The 13,416-nt window shown below is 47.2% G+C and overlaps 2 protein-coding genes and 1 pseudogene across 8 annotated transcripts in view; 1 reads left to right on the top strand and 2 right to left on the bottom strand.

Moving 5' to 3' along the window:
* LOC116074623 (H-2 class I histocompatibility antigen, D-37 alpha chain-like) overlaps positions 1–7,329 on the top strand; it is a 21,864-nt gene extending 14,535 nt beyond the window's left edge. The window contains exons 1-7 of one of the 5 annotated variants that reach the window (XM_031347332.1): positions 90–148; positions 1,094–1,187; positions 3,204–3,388; positions 5,030–5,302; positions 5,607–5,882; positions 5,979–6,121; positions 6,741–7,329. In XM_031347332.1, coding sequence (XP_031203192.1) covers positions 3,211–3,388; positions 5,030–5,302; positions 5,607–5,882; positions 5,979–6,121; positions 6,741–6,800 — 930 coding nt within the window. In that variant the 5' untranslated portion in view covers positions 90–148; positions 1,094–1,187; positions 3,204–3,210 and the 3' untranslated portion in view covers positions 6,801–7,329. Of the gene's footprint in view, positions 1–6; positions 149–1,093; positions 1,188–3,091; positions 3,389–5,029; positions 5,303–5,606; positions 5,883–5,978; positions 6,122–6,740 lie in introns of those variants that run through there. The other 4 variants (XM_031347329.1, XM_031347326.1, XM_031347331.1 and 1 more) reach the window with 4 other exon arrangements.
* The window catches only part of LOC116074627 (H-2 class I histocompatibility antigen, D-37 alpha chain-like), a 714,163-nt gene that overhangs the window by 60,383 nt on the left and 640,364 nt on the right, over positions 1–13,416 (bottom strand). The window lies entirely within an intron of this gene.
* LOC116074641 overlaps positions 1–13,416 on the bottom strand; it is a 38,956-nt pseudogene that overhangs the window by 20,441 nt on the left and 5,099 nt on the right.

Genomic DNA, 13,416 nt, shown 5'->3' with positions numbered 1-13,416 from the left:
AAAAAAAAAAAAAAAAAAAAAAAAAAAACAACTTGATCCTGGCCTGACCAAAACAACAACAAGAAGAAGAACAACAACAAGAAAAACCTTGACACCATGTGGACTCTTCTCTTCTGGTTCCTGAGCCACCCCCTGAACAGCAGAGCCCGTGAGTAGGATTGGGAAGTGGGCTGTGTGCTGGGTAATTTTTTGGGTTTTTTGTTTTTTGTTTTGTTTTTCGAGACAGGGTTTCTCTGTGTAGCCCTGGCTGTCCTGGAACTCACTCTGTAGACCAGGCTGGCCTCGAACTCAGAAATCCACCTGCCTCTGCCTCCCAAGTGCTGGGATTAAAGATTTTAAGACGAAAATCTCCAACCAGGAACCCCGCGCCATTTGCAGAAGACTAGGTCTCATTTAGTAGATCTAGCTGTCTTTGAACTCACTATGTAAACCAGGCTGGTCTTGAACTCACAGGTTTGCATGCACCACCAAACCAGACCTTTCCTTACATTCTTATGTGGTTTTGAGTATTTTCTTGTCTGTGTGTATACATGCCAGAGGACAGCGGCCCCCTTCGGATGGTGCTCAGAACTACACCATGGTCTTCAGGAAGAGCAGTAAATGCTCCTAAGGGCCCAGCGGGCTCCCCAGCAACCTCCCTACCTCCTGAACTGCGTGTTTACTTATAAAGTATACACTGTGCACATTGTAGTGTAAATTTATTCACATGCATGTTTGTGCATGCTCATGTGTGTAGCCTGCAACCCATACTACAACCTGGATGGGGAGGTCAGAAGACAACTTGTTAGGATCAGGTCTCCTTCCACCATCTGGGTGGCAGCGGGTGCCTTTACTGGCTGAGCAGTCCAGCTCCCTGGCATCGTCATTTGTTAAAGTTAAGTCCCAGTTCTTCCTGTTAGCCCCCTGCTCCCAGAAATAAGACTCAGGCTCAAATTATATTTACAAATACCTTGGCCATATAGCTAGGCTCTACTCTGACTAGATTATACCTAAAAATACCCATTTATTTTAAGCCTCATTTTGCCACGTGGCTGGTGGTTAGCTGTGCTCAGGTACCATGTGTCCACGTGTCTGCCTCCTCACCTTTTTTCAGGCTCCTCTCCCTGACTCCTTCTCTCCCAGAATTTTTTCGCTTCCAGATGTCCCACCTCTAATTCCTGCTTAAGCCATAGGCTTTCAAATGACAGGTAAGGCATTCATATAATACACAAGATGATCTCTCTACAGTCATTATCATCATCATCATTAATAATTATTAGTATTATTTTGAGATAGGATTCTATTTATGTGACACTCAAATTTATGATCCTCCTGCCTCAGCTTCATATATATGTAAGCAAACCCTGCCTCAAAAAACAAAATAACAAGCCAGGCAGTGGTGGTGAACGCCTTTAATCCCAGCACTTGGGAGGCAGAGGCAGGTGGATTTCTGAGTTCGAGGCCAGCATGGGCTGCAGAGTGAGTTCCAGGACAGCCAGGGCTACACAGAGAAACCCTGTCTCAGAAAAAAAAAAAAAAACAAGAAAAACCAAAAACCAAACCAAAACAAAACAAAAAAAATCAAAAAAAAAATTGCAGTTCAATATACACTAGAATTTGATACAATACAATGAAATCTTACTTGGCTATAAAATGAAATTCCATGCCATTTTAAAGCAAAATTAAATTATGATATTGTGAGAGATGGATACAACTGAAAGAAGCAAGCGTCAGAAAGACAAATATCATATTTTGTTGTCCCTGGAACTCCAGCTTAAAATAATAAATAATAATGATAATTATTATTATTTGTGTGTGTGTGTGTGTGTGTGTGTGCGCACGCGCTAGGTATGATGGTGCACACCTGTAACCCCAGCACTTGGGAGGTGCAGGCAGAAAGATCCGAAGTTCAAGGCCAGCCTCAGCTAAATAAACGTTTAAAAACAAACATAAAATTATACACACATGTGTATATGTGCTTTTAAATATATGGAAGGAGTGCAAAACAAGATGGAAACATGGAAGCGATCTTAAAGGAGACAAGTGATACAGAACATGTGATAAAACAGAAGCAGCAGAGCCAGGTTTAACTAGGAAAGAAATTGAAGCAGATGGAGAAGGGGCAGGAGTATGGGACAGAGCAGTGAGGGGAAGAGCACATGGTACAAAGTCTAATGGCAGAGGCTGCAGAGGTGGTTCAAATGGTAATAAAGTCTAATGGCAGAGGCTGCAGAAGTGATTCAAATGGTAATAAAGTCTAATGGCAGAGGCTGCAGAAGTGATTCAAATGGTAACAAAGTCTAAAGGCAGAAGTGGTTCACTGGTAATGAAGTCTAATGGCAGAGGCAGCAGAAGTGGTTCAGTTCCCAGTACAACCACCCATAACTACTTCCAGGGGATCAGAAACCCTCTCCTGGCCTCTGTAGGGGGATGGGGGGGTGCAGGGGGGCTGTGCATCATATCTGTTAAATACCTGCGCAAGCCAGAAGAGGACAACAGATCCCGAGACTAGAGTTACAGGTGGTTGTTAACAGCCATGTGGGTGTGGGAACTAAACTTGGATCCCTAAAATAATCTTTACAAAATGAAAAAAATGTTTGGGTCAGAGGGAGAGTAGCTGTCTAGCATGTAGAGCCCTGAGTTCAGTCGTGCCCTGCCCCAGCACTTAGAATCAAAATAACCCTGTACCCAAGCATAGTGCACATATGCTGCACAAATATGGTAAGATGAAACCCATTGCTTTGTATCCTAGCTTCCTTAATTAACGAAAAACAAAATCAAAACTCTGAAATGAGGAGAAATGCATACATGCACCACATACAGACAGTGCCTTTGCCGGGAGTGGGGCGCAGAGCCATCAGATCCCTTGGAGCTGGAGGTACAGATGGTTGGGAGAGGCCATGTGGATGCTGAGAATGAACCCAGGTCCTCTGTAAGAGTGACCAATGCTCCCAACCACTGAGCCATCTCTCCAGCAGCTTACGGTCACAGCTTGTTGGTTCTCTGAATTATCCTAGTGCACCGTGTGGAATCTGATTCTCTTGGCTGGTGGGTTGTTCTGAAGTGTGGGCCCTCCCTCGGTACCTCACACTAAACCCTATTCTTACCTCAGGATCACACTCTCTGCACTATTCTTACTCAGCTGTGAGTGAGCCGGGCCCACGAGTCCCTTCGTTTTTCGCCAGTGGCTTTGTAGATAACCAGCTCTTCATTCACTACGACAGTAGGAACATGAAGGCAGAGTCGTGTGCTGACTGGCTGAGGGAAAATCCACATTACTTTGCTCATGAGACCCAAGTTTTCACCAATCTGATGAAGATTTTCCAGTTGAGCCTCAGAAACATTCAGCAATACTACAACAGCTCTGGTGCCCAGAGTCAGAGAGCAGGTGACTTCCACCAGCAAGCAGGTACGTGCCTGGAACTGGCAGGAGGAAACAACTTACCTGCCTCACCTAACCCCTCAGTGCCCTGACAGACTGTCCCTTGAGAACAGGCTGGCCACATCTACTCCCTGAGCTCAGGGTGGGTTTGACATTCACCTGTCAAATGAGTCACAGATGCGCACACAGCATGCATCTTTTGAGAGGCAGAAACCAGCAAGCATCAGTGACCGTTTGTCTTCAAAGTTTAGAGCTTCCATGGGAAGGCACTCAGATGTCAGAAGACCCTTGTGACCCTGAGGCCAGAGCCTCTCTGAAACCCAAATGAGATGCATAAATATTTGCCATCACTGACTGAAGCAAGCAGAGGAGACACCCAGTGCCAGCGTAGTTTCAAAACTGAGATGAAACTTGAACTAAAACCAGGGGATGGGTCTGATATGCATCTGTGAGGAATACAGAAGGCAAGCACAGTGGTTCACACTGTAATTCTATCCAGCTCTGGGAAGGCTGAGGCAGGATGGTTGCCTCAAGGTCAAGGCCAGTTTGGGCTACACATAGTGAATTCCAGGCCAGTCTGAGCTAAAGCATAATATCTTGATATCTTGTCTCAGAGAGGGGGCAGAGAGGAGGGGAAGGGAGAGAGAGAGAGAAAGACTTTTCATATGGCCAGCAGTCACGGTACAGCCAAGTGCATGGTAGGATTCAAAATGAGCTCAGAAAACAGACTTTTAGATGAAAGGTTTTTAGCAAATATTTCCCACTGCTCGGCACTACTGAAACAGGTCTGAGAAGGGCCTCTAGGCTGGTGTGGAACTATCGAGAGCTGATGGATGAGGTTGCTGATCCTAAAACCGTCCGATATCCCACAGGCGTAGTCGCATAAGTGGTCACACCTTCAGAAACCCACAGTGTGGAAGAAGAGGCACATGCAGCCCCTTTTGATGTAGCAAGTATTGATCAAAGAGCCAGGACCTGAAATCCGCGGGGCAGGGTAGGACCTAAGCTGGCCAGGCAATCAATTACACTGGACTTTGAAATTCGTTAAAGAACTCTTCAGCAAAAAGCCTGTCCTCTTGGTGGTCAGTGGTTGGTCTGGCTCAGTTTGGGTTTTTTGTTTTATTTGTTTCAAGAACAGGGACCCAAGGAGTCCAAGCTGGCCTCTAATTCACTGTGTAGCTCAGCATCACTTTCTGCCTGGGCCTCCCCAGTTACGGGATTGCAAGCATGCACCACTACACCTGAGAGATCAGTGCTTGCCTTCTCTAGAACCTCGAGGAGAAATACTGAGCATAGTGTGTCCTTTGCCACCATGCTCATGTGCCATGCTCTGCCCCTGGGAGGTTACTCCTGGACTCTGGGACTGCTTGCACAAGAGTCCTAATAGCCTGTGTACCAACACAACAAAGCCCGATCTCTAGCTCCCTATCCAAATGCTCTTTTAACTATGACCTGAAGCATCTTAAGACTTGCCCCTGACAGAGCTGACAGCACTTCCAAGGTATCAGTGGGAAGCCAGACTGGGTTATCTAGAGTGTGAACACCCATCCTCTAAGGAGAACCCAAGGAACCTGGGGAACAGTGCTAGGGCAGGAGGGACCATGATGGAGAGGCCTGGGAAATACATCTGTGGTCACTGGCATGCATCCCTGTCCCGGGGGCGTCTAGGCCCTCACACCCTCCAGTTCACATACGGCTGTGAGATGCGGGATGACAAGACCACGGGGCACTGGCAGTATGGCTACGACGGCTGGGATTACCTGACCTTGGACTTGGACTTCATGCAATACACAGCAGTCACCTTCATTGCTGGCTACACCAAGCGCAAGTGGGAAAACGATGAGTACTGGCTGGAGAGAGAGAAGACCTACTTGGAGAAGGAGTGCGTCCTATGGCTGCAGAGATACTTAACCATGGGAGGAGAGACCTTCACCCGAACTGGTAATGACACCCCCTCCCAGCCCAGCCCTCCTCCCTGTGGCAGGCAGGGTAAAAGCTTACTCTGTAGTTGGTGGGGAGCTCCTGTAGCCGCTCTGACACAGGAATGTAGGCTATCTGGGTGGGTCCAATGTGCTGGGGGTAGCTTCCCACAAGCAGATGGGACTCTTTTGAGTCTCCTAGACTGTGGTCACCTACCACCTCTGAGGTCTCTACTCTCTAAATGTGTCCAAGGGTACTTGGGGGTGTCTCCTACTTCTGCCTTTTCCACTGGAGACACCAGCGTCTACATGTCTCTCTACTGCAGACCCTCCGCAGACAACAGTGACCCATCACCCCAGATCTGAAGGTGATGTCACCCTGAGGTGCTGGGCCCTGGGCTTCTACCCTGCTGACATCACCCTGACCTGGCAGTTGAATGGGGAGGAGCTGACCCAGGACACGGAGTTTGTAGAGACCAGGCCTGCAGGGGATGGAACCTTCCAGAAGTGGGCAGCTGTTGTGGTGCCTTCTGGGTTGGAACAGAATTACACATGCCATGTGGAACATGAGGGGTTGCCTGAGCCCGTCAGCCTGAGATGGGGTAAGGAGAGAACAGGGGCACAGAGCCTATTGCCAAGGAAAGCAGAAGCCCTTCTGGAGACCCCTAGAGTCCGCCATCTTTCTTTTCCCTTCCCAGAGCCTCTTCAGCTCCCCATGCCCACAACAGAAGTATGTGCCAGGGGCAGATGTAGACCACAAGCAACTACTCTGAGCGTCCTTATGTTTCTTTCACTTGGCATAATGGTACCTGTGCTTGGACTTAGCTGCTACAGAATTCAGGTAGGAAAAGGGAGGTCTGGGTACCCTGTGTTGGAAGGAGGGCCAAAAGTCAAGTTGTAAACTCTTGCCATTGGGCCAACATGGTGACCTTCTGTGGTGTAGCAAAGGGCTGGCCGGTGAGAGGAGCTAGAGACCATTACACCACCGAGGCTAGCCCAGGCACCCAGACACCAGGGACAACTGCTGGTATGGCTGCCCTCATGTCTGCATGCAGGTTCCAGGAGCAGCACCTGTGAGGCCCCAAAAGTCCCAAAGCACCTGGGAAGTGGGCCTGCTTCTCATGGGATAAAGTGTCTCAGGCTCTCCTCCCCTCAAATGCCTGAAATTCTTACAAGAGATTAAGTGGAAATTAGCCAGGCTCCCGAGTGCACCAGGGAATGAGACAAGCATGTAAGAGAACCTGTGTGTGTGTGTGTGTGTGTGTGTGTGTGTGTGTGTGTGTGTGTGTACAAAAAAAAAAAGATAGCTGAGTGCCTGTGTGACTATAGGGGTCTGTATGAGAATTATGGCCTTTTACATGAATATGTGCATTTGTGTACATAGCATGTATGTGCATATACACATGTTTTGCTTTTGGATATCCTCAGTTAACTTCATACTGGTTGTTCCCACCCTACAGGCCAGAAGAAAGAACTGGCCCACTCCATCTGTTCCTGAAGAAGAGAGGCTCTCAGGATAAGGACCCAGGGACAAGGGACTAATGTACATATATTCCATATACCACCTGGCCAGTGAGGAGCCTGGGCTAGGCTTGCTTGTAGAGCTAGCTGTGTGATGCCTGTTGGTCTTGCTGCAGAGAGGCCACAACTGAGAACGTTTCCTGGCATTGCTGTTGGCCCTGGTCCCCCTGGCATTGCTGTTGGCCCTGGTCCCTCCTGGCATTGCTGTTGGTTGACCCTGGTCCCTCCTGGCATTGCTGTTGGTTGACCCTGGTCCCTTCTGGCATTGCTGTTGGTTGACCCTGGTCCCTTCTGGCATTGCTGTTGGTTGACCCTGGTCCCTCCTGCTGACTTGTGCTGAGGCTGAGGCCTGACTGTCTCTGCTAGGCAGTACCACTGCTACTGACTTGTGTTTGCTGTCCTGACTACCCAACTGGACTGCTGGGGTATCCGTGAAGTGTTTGTGAGTGGTTTGAGCTGCCACTGCTAACCTGTATGGGGCAGTGAACCATGAGATAAAGTCGAGTTGGGCTTGAAGCCCTGGGGACCCAGAAGGGCCAGTAGAAGCTTCACCTGCTCCTACACCAGGCCCTGTCACACAGCTACCATGCCCCCCCATAGAGAGAATTGTGGCCATCAGTCACATAAGGGCAATGCCCCCAAGCCTCTCCACATGTACACAAGCATCCCTAACATCTCAGACCTGTCAGACCCTGCGATGGTTTGTATATATTTGGCCTAGGGAGTGGCACTATTAGAAGGTGTGGCCCTGTTGGAGTAGGTGTGGGTTTTAAGACCCGCATCCTAGCTGCCTGGAAGCCAGTATTCTTCAGATGAAGAGGAAGAACTCTCAGCTCTGCCTACACCATGCCTGGCTGGATGCTGCCATGCTCCCACCTGGATGATAATGGACTGAACCTTTAACCTGTAAGGCAGCTCCAATTACTGTTGTCCTTTTTTTTTTTTTTTTTAATTTATTTATTTTATGTATGTAAGTAAGTACACTGTAGCTGTCTTCAGACACACCGGAAGAGGGCATCAGATCTCATTATGGGTGGTTGTGAGCCACCATGTGGTTGCTGGGATTTGAACTCAGGACCTTTGGAAGAGCAGTCAGCGCTTTTAACCACTGAGCCATCTCTCCAGCCCCACTGTTGTCCTTTTTAAGACTTGTTTTGGTCATGGTATCTGTTCACAGCAGTAAAACCCTAGCTAAGGCAGAAGTTGGTACAAGGAGTAGGGTATTGCTGTGATAGGCCTGACCATGTTTTTGGTTGGAAGAATGTGGATTTGAGGACTTTGGATTTGGGAAGCCATGGAAGGTAGGAATTTGAAAGACTTTGTTGCTGAGAATGAATTGGACTGTACAGACCTGGCCCAAGAAGTTTCAGTGGAGAAGAATTTCTCAGTATGTGGCCTAGAGACTGTTTTAGTAGTATTTCGGTGAAGAACATGGCTTCTTTTTGCCACTGTCCAAAGAATCTGCCTGAGGCTAAGGTGAAGAGACTCAGATTAATTGCATTGACAAAGGAAGTTTCAAAAAAGCCCAGCAAAGACTTTGTTCTCTGGTTAAGTCTCATGAAGAGTGTTTTGAACAAGCATTGCAAGCTTAGAAAGGAAAAATATAAAATACATGATTCAAGTATTAAAGGGGCCCCAGGAAGTGCAATGGAGCTGAATCCTGTGTTCAAGGAGATAGCAGATTAAGGGATTGGGGCAAAATCCTACCTAGCTAAATTTAGATCCAGGCATGGCGGTACACACCTTTAATCCCAGGAGACAAAGCCAATCAGATCTCTGAGTTCAAGGACAGCCACGGACAAAGCAGGTTCTAGATGAAGAAAAGCTTAAATCCAGGCATGATGGTACATATCTTTAATCTCAGCATTATAGGAGACAGAGCCATGCAGATTTCTGAGTTCAAGGTGAATCTACAGAGCAAGTTCCAGGACAGCCAAGCTTAGGCAGAGAGGGAGTTGGAAAATAGGAAGCTGGTAATAGAATCAAGGGGGTTATGTTCCAGCCCCAAAAAGCAGCAGAACACGGCAGCTTCGGCCATGTTGCTCTGGCTTTAGAGTGAAAAATAGAAGGAACTACTAGGACAATTGATGCTGGTTAGCTGGAGCTAAGAAGGGACTATCAACACGGAGGTGACATCTTCTAGGAAGTGTTTTCTGAGAGCACAAAGAAGCTGTGCTCCAGGGATAGCCAAGGTTGTACCTTGTGCTTCAGTGGGACTTGGTAATGTGTTAAGAGTCACTCAGGTGGTTTTGAAGGAATGAAGGCACCAGGAAGAGCAGCTGAGGCTTGGCACTGTGAGAGGCCACTGGTGAAGGTACAGCCTCAGTTGCAGTTGATAGCCAGGACTGAAGGGGTCATGCAAAGGAGCTGAGGCTTGGCACCATGAAGGGAGCCTATGAGAGGCTACTGGTGAAGCCTAGTTGCAGCGGAAGACCCCAGCCTATTGGAGATGCCAGTGCCATGAGATGACCACCTAGAACAGCAGCAGCAGTGGATGCCTGTTCATTCTGGCAGGTTTAAACATTTTTTATGGAACTGGTTGGCCTTTTATGAGTGTGCAGCTTTAAAAAAAAAAAGTGTAAGAGCGTGTGCTGTGTTTCTGTGCCCTACCCAGCCTCCATCAGGCTGAACAGACCTTGAATGCTTGCCACAATGGGATTGGCGACCTTGGTGGCACATGCAACTTCCTACAGATACTTAGAAGTATAGACTGCCGGCTGAGCTTGCTTTGCAACATAATCCAGCTGAAACAAAGGATGGGTCTGTGGGCTCTCACTACATAAATGCAGTGCTGAATATTAAACTTGGAACCTTGGGCTCAGAGGTTAAGAGCACTGACTGCTTTTCCAAAGGTCCTGAGTTCAAATCCTGTTGGGAGCCAAGGCATGGCCACCCAACCCCCTGCCCCTCAACTAGCCTGAGAACTGCCTGATACTTACCTTGGACAAAAACATCCTGTGCCTGTTTACCAAGAGGCAGTATACCAAGACCTTCTGGAAAGAACCTCGAAATGTTCCAGGCCCCCTGCCAACATCCGCCAGATAGACAACCCTGCAGTGAGCCCATTGTTCCCCGCCCCTCCCCTTTTGTAAAGTATATATTGAGCAGCTTGCTCTAAGTTAAGGAAACCTTGACAAACCTTTGCTTGGTCTCCTCCTCTCTCTCACCCATTCTTCTCTACAGGCATGGTCCCCCTTGACACCCCGAATAACTGAGTCCCGCAGGCTGGGATAAAACCCCAGCAACCACGTGGTGGCTCACAACCATCCATAATGAGTGAATACAGTGAATTACGGCTGGGGCGAGTGGGGCCAAAGGGAGTGGGGCCAGCAGAGGTCCTGAGTTCAATTCCCAGCAGCCACACACATGATGGCTCACGGCCATCTGTACAGCTAGTGTACTCATAAAATAAATAAAATAAATCTTAAAAAAAAAAAAACAGTATGGCTGGATTGTACACAGGGAGTTCCATTCTAGATCTGGGGAAGGGAGGACTGTTGGTTTCTTGGTTTTCTGAAATACTGTTTCATACATCTTAGGCTAGCTTTAAACTCATTGTACAGCCCAGACTAGCCTTCAGCTCCTGATCCTCTTGTATCAGCCTCTCAGGTACTAGAATTACAGGCCTGCCCCACGACGGGTCCTTTAAGGATCTCTCCAACACAGCACATACATTTCCTTAAGAGAGGCATATGCAAGCCAGGCAGTGGTGGCGCAGGCCTTTAATCCCAGCCCTTGGGAGGCAGAGTCAGGTGGATTTCTGAGTTCAAGCCAGCCTGGTCTCCAGAGTGAGTTCCAGGACAGCCAGGGATACACAGAGAAACCCTGTCTTGAAAAGCCGAAGGAAAAAAAAAGAGAGAGAGAAAGAGAGAGAAGCATATGCAATTAGTGTAGTTATGTTTGTAGGCACCACTCAGGGGTCTGCGTAGTTACCAGACTGTTTCTCTGGTAAGGCACCATGACCAAGGTAGCTTATCGAAGGATGCTTTTAAATTGGGGTCCATGGTTCCAGAGAATTAGGAGTCCATAGTCATCATGCAGGCAGGCAGGCTTTCCGGGAATGGAGTGGGTGAGCTTTTGAAACCTCCAAGCCCGCCCTCAGCGATACACCTCCTCCAAGGCCACACCTCCTAATTCTTCCCACACAGTATCACCAACTTCAGACCAACTCTTCAAATACATGAGCCTATCTATAGAGGCCATTCTCGTTCAAACCACCACAGGACACAAGGAATGGGCTCCTCCGAGTAGACAAGGAGATATGAGGGAGAACCCATTGCAAGCCCAGAGAACAGCGTCAGGAGACTTTGCTGCTACCTTGGAATCTCTTAGCCATGGGCGGGGTGGGTGTGGAGATGACTAACTGGAATTTTGTGGTGAGGATCATGCTTATCACAGTGGCCCACACAGCCAACTTATTAGACACTGACACATCGGGAAACTATGCTAAGCACAGTTGAGAGGGAGGGGCATGGAAGGCTTCTGTGAAAACTCGCACACTCATTCCAACCCCTTTCACCCCCGAAAAAGTTAACAGCCTAGGCAGAAAGCCACCAAAGAGAACTCTTAAAACGTGTGATGGGGGATGCTGAAGAATGGTTCTTCACAGCTGATGGCTTCTGGCGGGGTGTGGGAGAGGGAGGACTCAAGTTCTAAGGGGCAGACTACTGAGTGTTGACCATGCTCCACTGAGCAATAGACACAACACAAATTAGACCTTTCTTAATTTTTATTTTTCTTATTTTTATTTTTACTTTTCTTTGGGGAGTCACAAGGGTGGGGGGCGTGGAAGGACTGGGAAGTAAGTCTGATAGGGGTCTATGATGTGAAATTCCCAGAGAATCAATAAAAATGTTCTGTTTAAATGTAGTCAACATGGTATAGCCTATTCACAATCAAGTCACCTCCCACTACATAAAAGAACCCTATGGATATAACCAATGTGGTAAAGCCTTTACAGTGATATTGAAAGGTGTGGTAGTTTAAATATACTTGGCCCATGGCAAGTAGCAGTATTAGGAAATATGGCCTTTCTGGAGTAGATATGGCGTTGGAGAAAGTATGTCACTGTGGGGATGGACTTTGAGATCCTGTGCTTAAGCTCCACCCAGGGCAGAAGAGTCTCCTGATCAAGATGTAGAATTCTCAGCTCTTCCAGCACCATGTCTGCTTGGATACTGCCATTTTTTCAGCCTTGATGATAATAGACTGAACCTCTGAATCTGTACACTACCCCCAATTAAATGTCCTTTAAAAGAAAAAAAATGTTTTGTTTAAGAAACAAAGAAAACAAAACAAAACAACAAACAAACAAACAACAACAAAAAACAAAGAAAAGAAACGAAACTAAACTAAACTTTAAAGAGGCTGGGAAAGCAAACTGCTCTGACCATGCCTGGCAGTGTGGAATTCCCCATCCTAGCAAGCCGTCCCCGATGGCATAGGAAGAAATGACAAAGTGAACTTGGCAGAGTCAAGCTCTTATGTGGTAGTACGCATACAGGCCAGAAGATAAAGGAGAAACTAATAAAAATCTTCAATTAGTTTACGTGCATGTATTTAGTGAGTGTGTGTGTGTGAGTGTGTGTATGTGTGTACATGTGGGGGTCACTGGACAGCTTGTGGGAGTCAGTTCTCATATGCGGTCTGGGGATCAAACTTAAGTCACAGAGCTTGGCAACACACCCTTTACCATGGAGCCTTCTCTCAAGCCCTAATAAACACCTTTGAATTCTTATCTTTTTTTTTTTTTTTTTTTTTTTTACATTTTTATTATTTTGGTATTTTATGTGTAAGGGTGTTTCGCCTACATGAATGTCTGTGTACCACATGTGCATCTGGTGCCTGGAAAAGACAGAAGGGGGCACCGGATGCTCTGGAAACGTTACAGACAGCTGCGACCTACCATGTGAGCGCTGGGATTGCCACCCAGACCCTCTGCAGGTGCAGCCCAGTGTTCTTGACCACTGAGCCATCATCCATCTCTCCGACCTTTGATAGTGTGCTATGGGGTCCAGTTCATATTCACAAGGTTGATGGCAACAAGGTTTGGTGACTCTTAAAACTTGCATTCAGCCAGGCATGGTGACACATGCCTTTAATCCCAGCACTCAGGAGACAGAAGCAGGATGATCTCTGAGTTCAAGGCTGGCCTGCTTTACATAGCAAATTCTAGTCTAATCAGGGCTATATTGAGAGCGATACCCCTACCCCCACCCCGTTTCAAGAAACCAAATAAGGAGCTGGAGCGATGGCTCAGCAGATAAGAGCACTGACTGTTAATGGAGGACCTGGGTTCAGTTCTCAGTACCCGCATGGCAGATTACGAGCTTCTGTAACTCCAGCTCTAGGTACGCACACACAGTGCACAGACAAACATACACACTCACAAAATAAAAATAAATGTTAAAGATTTACCTGAATACATAAAACGAACAAAAAAGTGTATTTATCTCTTACTAGGGTTTCAAGCTTTTTTCTCTACAGGCGCTGCATGCATGCACATGGTGTACAAAGAGACAAGGAGGCAAACGCTAAAGTTAGAAGAAACACGTGGGGTGTTAAGGTTATTATTACTCATCCTTTTTTTTTTTTTTTTTTTTTTTTTTTTTTTTT

The sequence above is a fragment of the Mastomys coucha genome, unplaced genomic scaffold (genome assembly GCF_008632895.1).
Source record: "Mastomys coucha isolate ucsf_1 unplaced genomic scaffold, UCSF_Mcou_1 pScaffold3, whole genome shotgun sequence".
NCBI classification, from domain to species: domain Eukaryota; kingdom Metazoa; phylum Chordata; class Mammalia; order Rodentia; family Muridae; genus Mastomys; species Mastomys coucha.
Note: the sequence above shows the minus strand (reverse complement) of the source record. Positions and strands in the feature narration are given on the sequence as shown.